General features: G+C 40.9%; 1 protein-coding gene across 6 annotated transcripts in view; it reads left to right on the top strand.

Annotated features, from left to right (window-relative positions):
- MTR (5-methyltetrahydrofolate-homocysteine methyltransferase) overlaps positions 1-18,625 on the top strand; it is an 84,795-nt gene that overhangs the window by 31,355 nt on the left and 34,815 nt on the right. For all 6 annotated transcript variants that reach the window (XR_013992617.1, XM_081038870.1, XM_081038872.1 and 3 more), the window contains 5 exons: positions 1,154-1,339; positions 9,687-9,866; positions 11,718-11,834; positions 12,130-12,270; positions 18,183-18,272. Coding sequence is in view for 5 of the 6 variants with exons in the window: in XM_081038870.1 (XP_080894996.1) it covers positions 1,154-1,339; positions 9,687-9,866; positions 11,718-11,834; positions 12,130-12,270; positions 18,183-18,272 (714 nt within the window). In the remaining variant the exon portion in view is untranslated. The remainder of the gene's footprint in view (positions 1-1,153; positions 1,340-9,686; positions 9,867-11,717; positions 11,835-12,129; positions 12,271-18,182; positions 18,273-18,625) is intronic.

Here is an 18,625-nt window from a genome sequence, read left to right as displayed (position 1 = left end):
TTACTTGATGGAAAGATCAAGCAGACAAAAAAATTAGCTATGAAAGAGGCAATTTAATAAAACAGCCAACGTGGTGAATTTAATGAATATGCACTTGGAATACCAGGAGAGGAGATGGATAGAGGAATAGAAAAAACATTTGGCAAATTAATAGCTAAAGATTTGACGGAAACATAAATTTGTTCATAGAACATGCTCAGAAAGCATCAAACAAAACAAACACAGAGAAGCCCAGTTTGTAATCAAACTGTTACAAACCAAGGACAACAAATAACCCTTGAAAGCAGCAAAAGAAAAATGCATGGGAATAACAGGCAAGGAAATAACAATTCAATTAATAGCTGACTTCTCATTAGAAACCATGGTGACCAGAAGAGAGTAGAACAAAATTTTAAAATGCTAAAAGAAAAAACAAACAAACACTAACAACAGAGAAATCTCTGTTAAGATAAAGTGTCATAAAAAAAAACACAGAAAAAGTGTCTTTTAAGTATGAATTCATTAAATAATGGGGTTAGATCAGCTGCCCTGTTCCTTCTTGAAGCCTTTACCACCACCTTTCCTGGCAAAGTCATGAATGTGTGGAGAATATTAAAAATGAACCTGTTCTCATCTGCGCATTCCAAGTTTGTCCTTTATTTTAGTTATGTGAACCTGTTAAATATTACATCTCCTTTTACTTTCTAATAGTAACACCCATTTCTTTTTTCCATCAGGACTTTATTTTTCTAAAGGCAGAACTTAATTTGAATAACGTGGCCGGAGGGCTGTGCTTGCAAGGGCGAGGCTAAGCCTTAATCCCAGAGTCAGATGAGGGACATGGGGCTCCTGTGTGAGGTGCTGGCCGCAGAGCATAGGCACTTAAAAGTGTAAACTGAAGACAGTGAACCGACCAGCTCTTCAATTCTTATATTTAGCTGTGATCTTTGAGTTAGAAATTTCTGGCCCTTCATGCATGGGCTCTCTCCTAAGACTGGAATTACTCCAAGTATTTGGGCCTTGAACAAGTACATGAAAGCCCCATAAATGTCACACTACTATTATTTGTTTATTGTTTCCCTAAGGAAGAAATAAGGACTATTTAGGAGCTTGTGGAAGGGCCTTTGTGGTGACTTGTTGCCTTTCTGTGATTTTTCTGCCCTTGTGAGCTCAGGTGCCCTTGTGCATCGACTCTTCCAATTTCGCTGTGATTGAAGCCGGGCTCAAGTGCTGCCAGGGGAAGTGCATTGTCAACAGTATCAGCCTGAAGGAAGGAGAGGCCGACTTCCTGGAGAAGGCCAGGAGGATCAAGAAGTTCGGAGCTGCTGTGGTCGTCATGGCTTTTGACGAAGAGGGACAGGTAAGTAAGTTCTCTTGACCAAACTCCAGGCTAGACGGAACCGTGGAAGAGAACTGAGTCCCAAACAGCTGTGTGTGTGTGTGTGTGTGTGTGTGTGCGCACGCGCGCGCGTGTGTCTACATGCACCATACTCACACACACATATGTATACACATGTACACACACATACTTATATCTGTGAAAATTTAATACAAAATTCTTTACATCAATTGAGAAAGGAATTATTCAGTAAATGCTATTGGAAAAACTGGCTATGTGTCTGGAAGAAAATAAACTTAGAGCCCCATTTCCCATCATATACTAAAATAAAGTCTATATCAATTAAAGATCTAAATTAAAAAACAGAATTCTAAAGAATGGGAAAATATTCATCTAAACTTGGGAAGGCAGAAAGAAAATTAATATATCAAAATGTAAAACTTAGTGGTGAAAGACATGGTGCTGTTTGCAGCATGAGTAATAGCATTGGGTTAATGCAGAGTAACATGCAGAGTTTCTATAAATCAGAAAGTAAAATGCCCTAATCAACCCGAAAGAAAATGACTAAGTAATTTATAGAAGAAATACAAATAGCCAATAAATGTATGAAAAGATACTACATTTCATAATGATTTAAAAAATTAAAAAAAAAATGAAGCAATAAGGCAATACTAGTTTCTTTTATCAAATAGAAAAAAATGAGTAAAAGATTAATAAACGACAACTCTTGTGTCTCCACCATGGAATCAGGGAAGGGCAACGGGAAGCTTCAAGCACAATGATAGTTCAACTGGTGTGCAGTAATTATTGCATTGTTTTATACTTCACGTGACTTATAAATATTTTTGTATCTATTCAGTATTTAACACAACTGAAAAAAATCCATGCCTTATGTTTAGCCCCTCCTGGGAATCTTATAATAGGCTGAGTATGTAAGGGTATGTATTCACATTCTTTGTAGCATTGTGGCAGCAAACAGTTGGCACCACTATAAATGCCCATTAATAGGGCAATGCTTTATTCTTGCTCCAGGCCACACAACTACTCTGAGCAGTTGAAAAGAATGAGGTGATGGAATCATGGCTACAATGTATTGGAAGTGAAACAAAACAAGTTGTATTTAATAAAAAGAGAATTTATATGGATATACAGAGGGTACCAAAAAAAATGTATACACATTTTAAGAAAGGAAAAAAACTATTAAAATTGCGATACAATGACTGATGCTAGCATTCCTTTAACTAGCGCCATCTTTTGAGCGAACGTCATACTACACGTTGCTACCATAATTCAATTCAACTTTGAAAAGTAATACATAGATAACATTTCTTAAAATGTGTACTTTTTTTTGGTACCTCTGGTATGTGTGTCTATAAGCAGAGGAAAAAATTTGGTAGTTAACTAGAAGGTAGAGATGGTCTCAGATGTGGACATGTTGACTTATTTATGTAATTGACGAGTTGTGGGATTATATGTCCTTTTTCTTTTCTCTGTTTTTTGTATTTTTAAATTGAAAAAAATTTTTAAACAAAAATGTTATTTCTGTACAGAAGACATTTAAAAAATTTTTAAAAATTTTTTGATTACAGTTGACATACAATATTGTATTAGTTTCAGGTGTGCAACATGACGATGAGACATTTATTTATATAACTTACGAAGTGATCACCCTGATAAGTCCAGTACCTTGGCACCATACATAATTATTAAAGGTATATTTTCATCTTGAGAAAAATTCAAATTCAGAAGAGTGCAAAAAGAGATAATTTTTGATAGTGAACATGTATTGAACCTCTACTTTTACCAAGCAGGCACACTGCACACGTGAAATGTTTTTCCTCCCAAAATGTAAATGTTGGATATATGTAAATGTTCTTATTATTTTTGTATTCCATCTGAGGAACCAAAGCACAGAGGCATTACCTGACTCACTGTTGTCACATAGGTGACAGGTGCTAGGATTCAAACCTGGGAGATCTGGCATCACTCACCGGGTCTGTGCTGAATGGCTGGGTAAAGGTTCCAGGGAAGGCTGTCAGGGAAGGGTGGGCTGTTTTAGAAAAGTTGTCTCTCGTAAAACCAAAGCCTCTCTGAAGAAGAAAGAAATATTTGAAAACCTGAATAAAATGAGAAAGGCTTGTGGCATGCAGGGAATGGTTCTATCAAATTGAGAATTTTGCATAAACGAGATTCCATTCGCCATTCTGTAACTCTTTCCCCCTACTCCACACAGGATATTTACTAACTCCATGTTAGTAAATATTAATTTACTCCACAGATTATAACTCCATCTTTTATGAATGCCTTATATTCCAGTGTATGCAGGTTTTACTTAGTCTATTATTGAATGAAATTAAAGTTACTCTAATTTTTTAGTAGATGAACGATGGCCTATGAATCTCCTAATTCTGGCAGCTGTTTTCTCCTCGCACAGTGATTTTCTCAGTCAGTCTGTAGAAGTAGGATTGCCAGGTCACAGGGAGCAATTAACATTTGACACACGTTGTTAAATGTTCCTGAAAGGAAGTGTCTAGCCATCTTCCACTACTAGTTCAGTATGGTGGGATATTTTGACCTAGTTTTTATTTTTACCAAAGATGTATATGCAGATAGTTAAAGAGACAAAGTTCTGTAAACATTTTTATGAAAAACAGAAGCCCCCAACCCTTCGGGTCCCCAGAGGCAACCACTTGCAGCTTTATTAGGTGATTCTTGTAGCATTTACCTCCTATCTTGAAGTTCTAGTTTTAGTTACTATTTATTGCTTTCCTACAGTGGTTAAGCATATGGCTTTTCACCAGCCTCTGCCTCTGCTCCACACATCTTTCCTTTTATCGCTCCCATCGTCCCCATACGTTAAGCTATTTTGGTGCTCTTATTAAGCAGTGGAAAAGCGGAGACGTGGTAGCCTACCAGATTCCTTCGCCTTTTCTGCACTCTATTTGTTGCCCATGAAGTTAATACTTAGTTTATTTTTCTTTGTTTCTTCTATATTTCATCTTCAAACTATCCCCTAGTTGTGTTAATATCCAATATCCAGTGTATCCAAACACATTCAGTAGACTGTCATTTTAATTTCTTGTCTCCTGACACGATCTGGGAAGGTCACTCAGTAGGCTGACTGCATAGCTGTCACCCTGAAATGTCCCTCACCATCATCCTGGGGAATTCTTCTTGCCTCTTTCTAAGGTTTCTTTGTCTCATAATTTCCTCGTTCTTGGTTTAATCTCTCATTTGGTGGAGTGCATTCTCTGGTAGTTTCTTGCAAAAGAAAACGTGGCAGTAAATAGTTTTGAAACCTTACATGTCTGAAAATGGCTTTATTCTACCTGTCTATTTAATTGACAATTATGGGTATAGGCATACTTGAAATTATTTCTCTGTGTTTTAAAAGCATTAATCTATTATCTTCTAGCTTCCACTGGTATTGGTAAGAAGTCTATTGCTGTTCCAATCCTTGATTCTTTTTGGGAAACCTATTTATTTTCCCATTTTCTGGATGCTTCTTGGATCTTCTGTTTCCGCGGTGTTCTGAAATCTGGTGAAGATGAGGTATCCATTATGTTGTGTGCTCAGGTTGGAAACTTACGGCCACAGTTGTTGGAAGTTTCCATGAATTGATTTATCTCTTTGTCATGTGTATTATGCAGATATAAGATGTTTTGCTTACTTTTCTTATCTCTTCCCTCCTATTTTCCAATTCTGATATTTGCTCTGCTCGTCTGTTTCCAGATATATTTTTAAGGTAGAGTCAGTGGGATTTGCCTTCCCACCTTTGTGTGTTGTGAAAGAAAGAGGACTCAGGGACAATTGCAGGGTTTTTTGCCGGGGCAGTTGAAAGGATGGAAGACAGTGAGAAAAGCAGACTTGGGTAAGGAGAAGTTTGGGTTTGGACAGACCATGTTTATGGTGGCATGTGGAGTGTGCATATGTGTAGATGAGTTGGTTTCATGGGAAAAGTTAGCCTTGAAGATAGGATTCCCTTGCTTGTGGATTATCTGTATGTAGATGGTATTTAAAGTAGGGTGACTGAGTTCAGCAAAGGAGTGGCTGTGGCAAAGAGGCCCTAGGACTGAGGGAGCCTGGGGGCTGTAGTGTCCGTGGCTGGGGAGGAGAGGAGACCCCATCGGAGGTCTTGGGAGGAGTGGGGACCAGAAGGGAGGATTCGCTTGGCTTCCAAGTGAGGAACAAGCTTCAAGAAGGGCTTGAGGAACTATTTTACAGAGCTGTGGGTGGAGCAAGTCGATGAGATCAAGAATGTACCACTGGATTTAGAAATGGGCTAGTGTGTGATCTTGGTGTACTGTTTCCAAGGAGATAAAAGCTTAATTGGAGTAGATTCAAGAGAGGATAGGAGGATTGGAGGCAGCAGGTGTAAATGACGTTTTTGAGGAATTTTGCTGTAAAGGGAAACAGCGAAATAGGGTGGAAACCTGAGATGGATATGAGGTTAAGAAAGGGTTTGTGTGTGTGTGTGTGTGTGTGTGTGTGTGTGTGTGTGTGTGTGTGTGTGTGAGAGAGAGAGAGAGAGAGAGAGAGAGAGAGAAGATAGATGATGTGACAATATGATTTTGCAAGCTGATTGGAATGACCTTGTAGAGAGAGGGAGGAGTTGATGCCGGAGAGGAAGGGGGCATTTGTGAGGTCTGTGCCCTTGGGAGTTGGGAGGCCTGGCAATCAGTGTGTGAGTGGAGGGCAGGCAGGCAGCTTGCTTGCCATGCAAGAAAGAAGGAAGGTGTAAGAGCTTAGATTGCAGGCACCGGGCAGGGTGCTGGTGCGAGTCTGATTGTGTTTTCTCAGTGAAGTAGGAAGCAAGGTCAGCTCTGAATGAGAGTGGAATGTTGTGTGCTTTGCAGATCTGCGGTGCTTAACCTGTGTAAAGCAGAACTCTCCCACAGGGAAGGGTGCAGACTGCCTGTCCTTTTAAAAAACAAGCACACTCCTGGACTCTAGTCCTTGAGTTTCTGACTTCTGTGGTCTGGGGTGAGACCTGGTTTCTGTAATTTTAAAGCTTTAGAGGTGATTTTTATGTCTAATCTCATTGAAAACTACCAGCAGAGTTTATTTCATTGAGTTCTTTCAGTAGCCACCTGGGGTAGCTGTTGTCCTATTTTACTGTGAGCCGAGGTCAAATGTCTAGGCCGAGATGGAGCCTAGTTTGAAGACTGATTCGAGTTTCCATATCCTGGATTATCCCCACACTTTGTCTGTTAATAGTGTTAGTGCCTGATCTTGTTTGAGAATAAGCTTTCCCCGTTTAGATTTGAATGTGATCACAAATGAAAATGTAGGGGGAAAAATTACCTTGCTGGTTATGAAAGAAATGCATAGTAGAGCTATATTAAGGCAACGTTTTCCTTCCTAAGTTAGTACAAGGAAACAAAAACGATCGCTGTCTGCTGGTACAGCAGTGGTCAGCAGAAAGCCTCGTTTATTGTCGACTGTAGTATAAACTGGGACAGTGCTTTTTGAAAGTCAAGAAAAATGTTCATAACTTTTGAGCTAATGATCTCATTTCAGGGAAATTATCCCAATAAAAGGATTCGGCAGCATAAGAATACTATGTATGCAAAGATTTTTCACCAGTTTTACTGAAGATATAACAACCTTAATGCCCAACTGAAGAGCAATTGATTATTTGTTACATCACTCTGTTGGACATTGTCCAGATTATTTAAATATTAATTATGAAGATTATGGAGCAGCATGACAGTGCTTAGAAATATAAATTAAAAATATAAAACCAAAAATTATATGGACACTGTATATAACTATGTAAAAACTACATTTGATAAAAAGTGGAGGAAAATGCAGTAAAGAAAAATAATTGTTAGAGTAAGGTAGTGGAATTAAAGATGGCTTTTTAAAAACTGCTTTTTCTCATTAAAAATAATTTTTCTATATGATTATAGACATACATACTCATTATAGAATTGTGGTATTAAAAATTATAAAGAGCAAAGCAAAAAATTCATGTGCTTGCACAGTTCAAAAATCCAGCAGTACAGATATTTTGGTATAAAGGCATGTCTTATGTCGATTGAATTCTCTTGATGCTGTTGATTTGCTTTGCTTGGATGATACCACTGGTGAAAGAAGAAAGCAACTCTCTGAAACGAAAACCACTGTTGCGAGCGAGAACTCACATCTGCCTTTGTTTCAGTATCTGGCTGCTGTCCGTGGTTTATGTCTGTGGTCTGTGTTACAGCCAAAACTGCATGGTCAAGGCCAGATCTGACAGAGGGGCTGGTCCTGAGACTTCCACTAGGAATCATTTCTATTTTTTTTGTTGATGTTAGTAGTTTTGATCAATTGTTATTTTTAACTCTAAATAACAAAGTACAGAACACCTTTCAAGTGTCTTTCACTAATTGAAATGATGATTTTCATATAACAATTTTTGATAAGGTTTCCCAGGAATACAATTATCACATAATGGCAGAATAGACTATGATTTTTTTGTTTGTACATGTGTAAACTATATGAACGAATAATCGATGTTATCCTGTGCATTCATTATATTCAACACATTTTCCTATGTTAAAATTATTTGAAAATAATTTTCCAATTTATAGAGAAATAAAGCCCCATTGGAATAGTGATTAAAATTTAATTAATCCTAACCTAGAAAATAATGAAGAATTGGTACCTTGGCATTATTGAGATTTGTCACTCAGGAACATGGTATGTCTTTCCAATTACTATCAATCAAGTTTTATCATTTTCATTAAATAGGAACCCTGGAGATCTTTCCTAGGTACTTTGTGTTGTTTTATTGTTGTGACTGGTTTATTTTTCTTTCAGTAGTGGTTTTTTAGATTTTTGTCACATAGCCAGCCTTTTCATTCAGTGTAGATAAAGTGATACTGTTTTTCAGTTGAACATGTGTTTTCCAGTAGGGTAAGCACCACAACTATGAATAGTTCTGGAAAACTGAAGTCAGTGGTTCTTAGTTTTCCCTTTATTTTTACCTTGCTCAAGGTAGTGGCCCCAAGCCTAGGAGCTGACTCTCAGATTTCCTCCTCTGACTCTCTCTGACAAACATTTCTGCATTTTAGGGGCCTCCTTTGTAGTAGTTGCAGAGAGGTCATCACTCCCTGGCTGAGATTAAATGACTGAGTATTACTATTCTTGGGTCTTTTCCTCACAAGATGGATTATATTTTAAATTCTTTGGTGTTAGAAGCAGACTTCTCCAGATTGCCCTCAGAGGTGGGGGTTTATGACAGGTATACGAGGAACATAAGCTGCTCTTGGTCCCAAGACTCCAACTCTGGGCGTTCAGTTGTTTCACAAGTCACAGCACAGTGTGCGCTCGGTGTATGTACCTCTCTGTCTGTCTGAGGGGACAAACGATAGGAAGTGAAATGGGAGATGTAGGCCCTGATTCTGAGGATGGGGGAGGCGGTTGGGCTTTGAGCCTCGTTGGAGTCAGTGCTCTCCTCTGGTGTCACTGTTTTGAAGAGCAGTACTAATGTAATTTATATCGACGGTTTAAGGCACACATTAACCAGCTGCTGTTAAGGTGGGTGCGGAGGGAGGTGGGTAGTACACGCATATTGTTGAATCGGCGTGGAAGTTCCTGCAGGAAGACCCAAGAGAGCTCTGGCACTGTTGCCTGGGTGGCGGGTTAAGAGAGGAGGGACAGTGGCTTTTTAAAAATTTTTTATTGGGGAATATTGGGGAACAGTGTGTTTTTCCAGTACCCATCAGCTTCATGTCAAGTCATTGTCCTCCACTCTAGTTGTGGAGGGCGTAACTCAGCTCCAAGGCTAGTCTCCGTTTCTCCGTTTTCAATCGTAGCTGTAGGGAGCGCAGCCCACCATCCCATGTGGGAATGGAAACAACAACCTTGTTGTTGAGAGCCCACGCTCTAACCAACTGAGCCATCCGGCCGCACCACTGGTGGCTTAGCTCTGAGCTCAAGCTGTTGTTTTTCACTGACCCATGTGAGAATCGAACTGGCAACTTTGGTGTTATGAGCACTGTGCTCTAACCACTGAGCCAACCGGCTGCCCGACATTTGCTTTTAATTTGTCCCTTTGTAGTCTGAGTCCTCATCACGCGTGTATTTTTCAGAGGCCTATTTATTAATATACATGGTATATTAATAAATATATGTGCATATAAGATTTCATTTTTACAGAAGCCGAGTCGCTGTTGTGCTGGTGAAAACACAAAGGGATTTTAAACCAATTCCTCCTCTGAGATAATTTGAAAAAATGTTTAGCGGCTGCTAGGCATTTGGATTTTTATGAAATCCCCGCATTGGTACTTAAGTGTTTTCGACAAGGGAAATGTGCTTCGGTCTTCACAGATAACATTTTATTTTTCTATTTCAAATTACAATCTATTGCTGCTTTCTCCAGGCGACAGAAACAGACACCAAAGTCAGAGTGTGCACCCGGGCCTACCATCTGCTTGTGAAAAAACTGGGCTTCAATCCAAACGACATCATCTTTGACCCTAACATCCTCACCATTGGTACTGGGATGGAGGAGCACAGCTTGTATGCCGTTAATTTCATCCGTGCAGCAGAAATCATTAAGGTCAGTGTGGGCATTTGCTCTCCTCTCCCCAAGACGTTGCTCCAGTTTACCACAGGGCTCCCTAACTCGTTTGAACTAATATGTGTGAATGTTGACATTTGTGTGCTGAGGTAGTAAATTGGGTTTCTGAAATTTAGGGCCTTTTATTATTTTTCTTTCGTATGCTATTTTAAACTGAAGTATAATACACATTGGAGAATATATAAAAAATACAGAGTATAATAATTAATTATGAAGCATACAATAGCTCTCACTTAGGTCCTGAATAGAACATGGCTAGTGCTTCATCTCTCCCTTTCTGATTACACCTTCCTCCTAAGTTTTGTTGCTTTTCTTTATAAATTGATCATTTATATATGTTACAGACAATCTGAATTATCCATGGATTCTGAATTTGCGAATTCTATCTACTCGCTAAAGTCTATCTGTGACCCCAAAGCAACACTCGTGGTGCTTTTGCAGTCCTTCCCGGACATACCCACATGCAGAGTGGTGAAAAACTTGAGTGGCCCGACCCACACGTTCTCAGATGAAGTCAAAAAGGGCATGACACTGCTGCTTGTTTCAGTTCTCATTCTGTAAACAAGTGTCCTTTTCATGGTCCGTTTAGTGTCCAACTTCTCAGTTTTTGAGCTTTTTCTCGATGATGGCTTTCTCTGTTTAAGTGACCCCTGAGCAGAGTGCTGAGGTGCTGTCTGCTTCTAGAGCAAGAAGGCTGTGATGTGCCTTAGGAGAAAACACGTGTCACACAAGCTTTGTGTCGACATGAGTTGTAATGGCTGTTGGCTGTGCGCTCAGTATTGTTGATGGTGAATCAACAATATGTATTAAGCAGGTGTCTTTAAATGGAAACACACATAAAACAAGGTTATATATTGATCAATCGATGAAAATTTTGTGACCAGAGGCTCACAGGAACCTAATCCTGTATTTCCTCAGGAACAGTGGTTTTCAGTGTTTCCTGGTTCAGGGTTTGTGGTGACTTTATAGAACATAATTACGACAAATCCCAGGAATCGACTGTGTAAACAGTGTAGTTCTGCCTTTTTCTGAGATTCATCGAATCTAAGATTCTTAGGCCTTTCTTCCTTACCCAACCTCACTTTAAAGATTCATCGGTGTTGTAACTATCTTTTGTTCGTTTTTATTGCTGTATGCTATTCCATTGGGTGATTACTCCACAGTTAACTGTTCCGCTGTCGATAGGCATTTGGTTTGTTCCGATTTGGGACATTGTGAGCAGGGCTGCTGTGAACATTGTTGTATGTGTATTTTGGGCCCATGTGCATGAGTGTCTCTGTAGCATAAGCCTGGAAGTGGAATTGTTGGGTCATAGTCATAGGTCATGGGAGCTGTCTCCTAAGTGCTTGAGCTGGTTTGTACTTTAGCCAACAGTATGTACTGTGTTTCCCCGAAAGTAAGACCTAGCCAGACCATCAGCTCTAATGTGTCTTTTGGAGCAAAAATTAATATAAGGCCTGGTATTATATCATATTAATTATACCCGGTCTTATATAAGATCTGGTATATTATATTATATTATATTATATTATATTATATTATACTATACTATATTATATTATAAATATTAAAATAAGACCGGTTTTTATATTAATTTTGCTCTAAAAGACGCATTAGAGATGATGGACTGTCTAGGTCTTATTTTTGGGGAAACATGGTAAGAGTTCCTGTTCCGCGTACATGCTAATGCTTGATAGTCTCACAAGGTGTGGTGGGAACCTTGAACTTGATCTGTTTTTTACTTCCCACTCTTATATGTAAAGTTTAAGTTATGTGATTGCTGCTTTTGGAAAACTAGGGGAATCTTTTCACTTTTTAAATTTTTGGCAGAGGACGTTACCTGGAGCCAGAATAAGTGGCGGTCTTTCCAACTTGTCCTTCTCCTTCCGAGGAATGGAAGCCATTCGAGAAGCAATGCATGGGGTTTTCCTTTACCATGCAATCAAGGTATGGTAGAACACCTGTTCCCTTTGAAACCAGCTCTTACCTGGGGTAGGGGTTTGCAAACCTGCAGCGCCACTCTCGCCTGCTGCCAGTTTTTGTGAATGACCGTCTTACTGGAGAGAAGCCGCAGCCACTCACGTGTGGTCTGTGTGCGTTTATGCTGCTGCTGCTCAGCTGAGTAGTTGCGACAGAGACAGTAGCTTAAATGTTTTCTGTTTGGCCCTTTACAGAAAAAGTTTGCTGACCCCTGATTTAGACAGTCACTGAAAATGCTCATTGTTCTTTGTATTGCCCTTAGTTTGGTATGGACATGGGGATAGTGAATGCTGGAAACCTCCCTGTGTATGACGATATCCATAAGGAACTTCTCCAGCTCTGTGAAGATCTCATCTGGAACAAAGACCCAGAGGCCACTGAGAAGCTCTTACGCTATGCCCAGGTAGAGAGAAGGTGTCCTGATGGGGGCTTTACTGTCTTTGAATTCATCGCTCACGTGCAGTGACCGCCATTGTAGAATTGAAGCAGATAAGTGGTTCATGTCTTTGGATCACTGAAGATTTCTGCAGGGAGTTCCAGAGGAAGTGTTTTCGGGAGGGCCAGGAAGGAGAAATAGGCCGTGTTTAGGCTGCTTCAGGATTCTGAATTTATGTTTCCATTTATTTTAAAATGTAAAATTAGTAATTCTCATACCAAAGTAACACATATTCATTCTAGAAAATTTACAAAATACAGATAAGCAAAAGAAGAAAATAAAAATCACTCATCATCCTACTGCCTGAAGTCAACCACTGTTAAGATTTTGTTATAACCTTCTTGTCATGGGTTACTTTCTTTTTCCCCCCAAATGAATATGTATCTTAGGTGTGTTTACACACATACACACTCACACGTATTTACAAAAATAGAACTATGTTCTAGATGCCTTTTTGATAACCTGTTTGTTTATCAGTATAGTAGGAGCACCTTTCCATTTTATTAGATAATTTACTACCTCACAATTTAAATTGGTTATTTTGGATTTTCGTGTGTGGCTGTGTATTGCCTGGTCCCCATTGTTACATGTTTACATTTGTATATGTTAGGATCTGTTCCATCTGTGGCATCTCTGCAGTTTAGAGCTCGAGGTCTGCCCACATCTACTCCACAGACGTGAGAATAATGATAGTTAATCCAAATGTCCGTTCTTTGTTTCCCGCTTATTATATGTTGGGTGGTCCCAGGTACATTAAATGGGTGCTGCTTCCTCAAATTAAGTTTAAGGAAAGATGAGATCTTTACCTCAAAAAACTTACTTTTTAATTTATTTCAGAAAGTGATGGCAAAGGAAGACATTTTCCTCATACATCAGGATAGGAAAGCAGTAAAGTGCTTTTTTGTATATTGCCACATTTGTTATGTTTTTCCATATTGAAATCTGAATTTAACTCTGGCAGAACTGGTAAGCTTTCCTCTTCCATCGCAGCACACTAAAATGTTCTGAAAGGAGGATAGGACCATTTAGGATTAACTGTGTCCTTGATGTCCCAGCCTGATGGGTGGCCAGCTTTAGATTTCTGAAACTACAAAGCTGATTGGAGTTCAGCCTCTGCTTGAGTACATGCCCCTCCTCTCAACTCCCTGACAACATCTCACATTTCTCACGTGGATTCAGGACAGAATGTCTCAGGTCTGTCATTGCAGGTATAATCAAATTCTGCTTCTCAGCTCATTACAGAAGAAGCAGTCCCCAGGTTTCTTTTCCCATTTCCATGACTATTTCTGCTCATGTAGACAAAGTGCTTAGCCCTTTAATATTCTCTGAACATCAAGACATGGGTTTGAAACACGATTCAGTTTTGTCTTAGCCCATCTTCCACTTGGTGGGAGACCCTCCATTAATAATTGAGTAAGACAGAATTCTGCTTAAGGCCAGCAGGGCATCCCAGCTTCCATATTCGTGAATTTATACTAGAGCATGCTTAATTAACCCATGAGATGATGTGCTATTTCACCATTTCCTCCATCATCCCCATGAGACAGCACTCCTACTTAGGAAAGATGGGGCTTCTTATTTATAAAACTATTCTCATTTAAGATTTTGTTGGCTTTGTATTTTATGTCACTGACTCTTCTCTGTCTGTGTTCACTTTTAACATTTGTTTACAAGTTTTTGTTTCTGTATATGGTACTGAGCTGCCAAGAGCTTTTGCTCCTGGGACACAGCATAATCGAGGGAAATCTTAATAGTGATTACAAGAGCTTAACACTCCATTGTATAAGAAATTGCTTCCCTCTTAATGGAACCACAAGGACTGATTGCAAGCCATTGGCCTCTCTGTCAAGAAGGCTAACTGTCTACATTCAAGGTGACTTCTGTTACTATTAATGGAATTAATTACAGAGCAGATATACTTTAATAACTCCCAGGATACCCGGAGTGCAAATGGAACTTGAAAAGCAGGAATATTATGAGGCAAATAGGGGCTGAGGAATTTTGTTTTTTCTTTTGAGAGAATGATTGTCTCTTTTTGTTATTAAATGATGAGGCCTGCACTCAACTTCCTGTCTGATCCGTTATTGAAAAGGGTGGAAAGAGGCTTGTCTTCCGTCTTCCTAAACAGTCTAATCCTATTTTGGGGGAATAAGGAGTTTATTGAAAAATAATTCCCCTAATTTGGTACAGACTGACCAGTGGTGAGTAAATTGTCTGGCTGTTTAAGGTCTGATGGTGCCAGCTAATTCATAGGGAGCTTCTTCAGGAAACAGTATCTTGATAGAGATCAAGGCCCCTTTGGGCAGGACTGGCAGGATCTCTGGTCTGAATAGGGCGGCTCTTGAATGATGTAGGGTTGAGAGAATATTCTGGATACTTCTCTGGCAAGAATGTCATCTGTTCTTTACCTGGGCCTTGGTCCTTCTCATTGCCACTGGAAGTCTCGTTCTCTGGCTTTCTCCCGAGCAGTTCATTCCCCTTGATGTCAGAAACAAAGCACAGGTCATCGTGAGGACCCCGAGAAGCAGGAGCTCCTGGATACACACACAGGGAGTAGTCAGGTGGCCATGATAACTGATGGGTCGGTGTGCCTGGTAGCTTTCTGTTTGATGAGCTGCCAGTGTGTCTGGTGTCTGGTCTGACTGCGAAACTGTGCAGCGGCTCGTATTCAGGTCCTGGAGACGGTCCTGTTGAATGACTAGTTGGGAAGCAAGGTGGGCTCCGCATGCCACCCTGTGCTTGTGAAATAGCTGCTTTGGGTGGTGCCGTTTCACTGTGAGCGTGGATTTCCTGAAGCATGTTCATCTGCGGGGCTGTGCTCATTCACTGCCACCCCGCGCGTCAGCAGGGCCCTCAGCCGCCCTCACTGTGTCACTTGCCACTGTTCTTATTCACATTGACCTTTTCCACCCCCTATGTGCCGCACACTGTATTTTTCTGTGAAAACACACCAAGTCCTTTTTGCAAGGGTGTTGGGAACACTCTGCCCTGTTTTTACACATCAGACTCCATCCCACAGGCAGGAACTGCCTGATTGTGTGGCTCATGGAACAAATGGTGTTTATCTGTATCCAGTGATGTGACTGTCCTCAACGGCCTTTCTTCTCTCTCTCTCCCTCTCGCTCTGTCTCTCCCTCTCTGTCTCTCTCTCTCTCTCCAGTGCCACACAGCTCATTTTGTGCTTTTTCCCTTCAATAGAGGTCAGAGTATATAACATGAATTTTGTAATTTTTTTGGTGATTTTTTTTCAGTTTTTTTAAATTGAGGTATAATTGACATATTAATTTCAGGTGTACAACGTGTTTTGATATTTGTGTTATTGTGAAATGTGATCTCCACAATATATCTAGTTAACATCCATCACCAAACATAGTTACACATGTTTTTCTTATGATGAGGTCTTTTAAGATTTATTCTGTTAGCAACTTGCAGAAATGTAATACATATTTCAAATATGCAGTAGTCGCCATGTTGTAAATTTCATCCCCAAAACTTATTTCTTTTATAACTGGAAGTTTGTACCTTTTGACACCCCCCCCCATTTCTCCCACCTCCCACCCCCACTTCTGGCAGCCAGCAATCTGTTCTCTGTATCTACGGATTCTTTTTTTTTTTTAAGATTCCACATATAAGTGAGATCATACAGTAATTATCTTTTTCTGTCTGACTTATTTCACTTAGTGTAATGCCCTTGCAGTCCATCCATGTTATTGCAAATGGCAGCATTTCTTCCTTTATGGCTGAGGTATATTTCATTGTGTACATGTATAAAATCTTTATCCATTCATCCATCTATGGACCCTTCCGTGTCGTGACTATTGTGAATAATGTTGCAGGAAGTTTGTTTTAATGACTCTCCTTTTTAGGTTTTCCAGTGTGTAAGAGAGGAAGCCCTGTGGTATTATTTCAGGTAGCACTTCAGCTTCAGCCCTTTGTTCCCTTCCTGTTACCACCAGTGTATTCCAGGCCTTTATAATGGGCTATTAAAACATTCTCCTTCTTGTGGGGTTCTCTTAAAAATACTCCTTTGGATATAATTCTGCAGCTTCAGAACTTTGAATTGTGCTGTCCCCCACCCCTGACCCCACACCTGCCTGGAAGGTTAGATCCAAACTCCGTAGCCTGGATTTCTGGCACTGTGACTTGGCTTCTACTGTCCTGTACAAACACTGGTCCAGAAAAATCCAGTTTTGTTCAGTATTAAACTATTTAGCGAGTACTGACTGAACTCTGAGTTTGGGCTGTGCTCTTTACTGAACTTAGAAGACCTCACGAGTAAGGGGCTGTGCCCCTCCAGAGCCCACAGTTTCTGAGACATGCAGCAACGTACGAAGGCCGTTGTCGTGCAGTGTGGTAAGTGCTGTGATGGGGGATAGAGGCACCTGAAAGCTGAACAGGAATTAGCCAGACTGAGGTTTGGTGCTGGAGGGCGGCCTGCTGGTCCCTGGCGGGGGACTCATATGTGCCTCTGGCTGAGGCCTGGAGCTGTGCTACCGTGGTTCCCCAAAAATAAGACCTAGCCAGACCATCAGCTCTAATGTGTCTTTTGGAGCTGAAATTAGTATAAGACCCAGTTCAATTTACTATAAGACTGGGTATAATATAATACAATATAGTGTAGTATAGTATAGTATAGTATAATGTAATATAATATAAATATAATATAATATAATGTAATATAATATATTGGGTCATATATTAATTTTTGCTTTAAAGATGCACGAGAGCTAATGGTCCGGCTAGGTCTTATTTTCAGGGAAACGGTAGGCGCTGAATAAATATGTGTCAGATGAATGATGATGAAGGCGCAGAGGTGAAGAGATGATGGAGAGTGTAAGGAACCAGAATGTTCAGGGTAGCTGAGCTTGCAGGAACAGGAGAAGAGGAAGCTAGAGGAGAAAGCCAGCCGGGGTCAGTGTGTGGCACAGAAAGGAGTCGCAGTATACCGTGAGAGCAGTAGGGAACTTAACTGAATTTCTTCACACGAGGTGGTTTCGCCAGATTTGCATGTTGGAAGGTCCTTCTGGCTACTGTGCAGAAGACGCGTGGAGACCAGGGTGATTATGGGCTGCAGAGACCAGTTAGTGCTTGGACTATGAAAGTGAAAGCGGGGAGAGAGAAATAATAGGAAGGTGTAATCATTCAGACTAGGTGATTGATTGAACGTGAGGAGTGAATATACATTCAACAATGATACTTAGATTTCTGGTTTGGGCAACTGGTCCCGCCAGTGAGATGGAGAAAACAGATATGGTAGTACAGCAATTCACCTTGTGCAGCGTGATCGTTGCACTCTTGTCCCTTTGCTGAATCTCAGCTTCTGCGAAGGCTGTCTTCACCCCAGTCTGTGAGGATCACTCCTTCCTCCAAATTCCGGGTCTAGTCTGTATCATCTACTCGTTCAGCCCTTGGTACACGCTTTCTCTTGGAGCTACAGGGCCACGTCCTTTACGATGTGACAGAGTCCTGGGCAGCCTGGGCCGTGTCCTGCATCTCTTAGTGCCCAGCACCAGGATGATGGCTTCCTTAGCTTCATTATAGCCCCTCTACACATACCTGTGGGTAGTGATGGTCCTTGCTGAGAGCTCTAAAAGCTCATCACATGTGGGGTAGAGCTCTGACTATCCTGTAAACCTTTTATCCTAAGTTATCTTTTAGGAAAGAAGGAAAGGAAACACGGAGCCTCACTCTGTCTCTCTCCTAAAAGTTGAAATCCTGAAACATTTCTCCTTCCCTCAAACATTTATTGAGATATTAATTCATGTTGGAGGCTCTACTAGGGGCTGGAAATATAAAAGAAGGATCAGGCATAATTTCTGCTGCCAGGTAGTTCAGTGAGGCCCTGTTGGCTCCATCTCTGTGTCCTAATTTCAATTCAGACTCATGTCAAAGGAGGGAAAAAGGTCGTGCAGACCGATGAGTGGAGGAACGGCCCTATTGAGGAACGCCTGGAGTATGCCCTCGTGAAGGTGAGCGTGGGGGATTGCATGCGTGGGGACTCCAGGGTGGAGGCCGTCCTCCCGGGTGTCTGATGTGCTGCAGGGGTGCTGCTGACAGCATCTGGCGAAGGAGATTGCCTAGACTCCCGCCCACCCCAATTTGGCAGTGTCCAGAGATAATTTTTGTCGTCACAACTGGGGGTGGGAGGTGTTTCTGGACCCAGTGGCTAGGGACGCTGCTAAACGTCCAACGGGGCATAGGACAGGCCTGCGTGACAATCACTCAGCCCAGATGCCAGCAGCGCTGTGCTCGACAAGCGCTGTCCTAGATCAAGTTGCTGTCATGTGATCACAAGCAAGTCCTGGCTCTTCTGCTCATGACT

Source organism: Rhinolophus hipposideros (assembly GCF_964194185.1).
Source record: "Rhinolophus hipposideros genome assembly, chromosome: 26".
Classification (NCBI taxonomy): domain Eukaryota; kingdom Metazoa; phylum Chordata; class Mammalia; order Chiroptera; family Rhinolophidae; genus Rhinolophus; species Rhinolophus hipposideros.
This window is presented reverse-complemented; position numbering and strand designations above follow the sequence as displayed.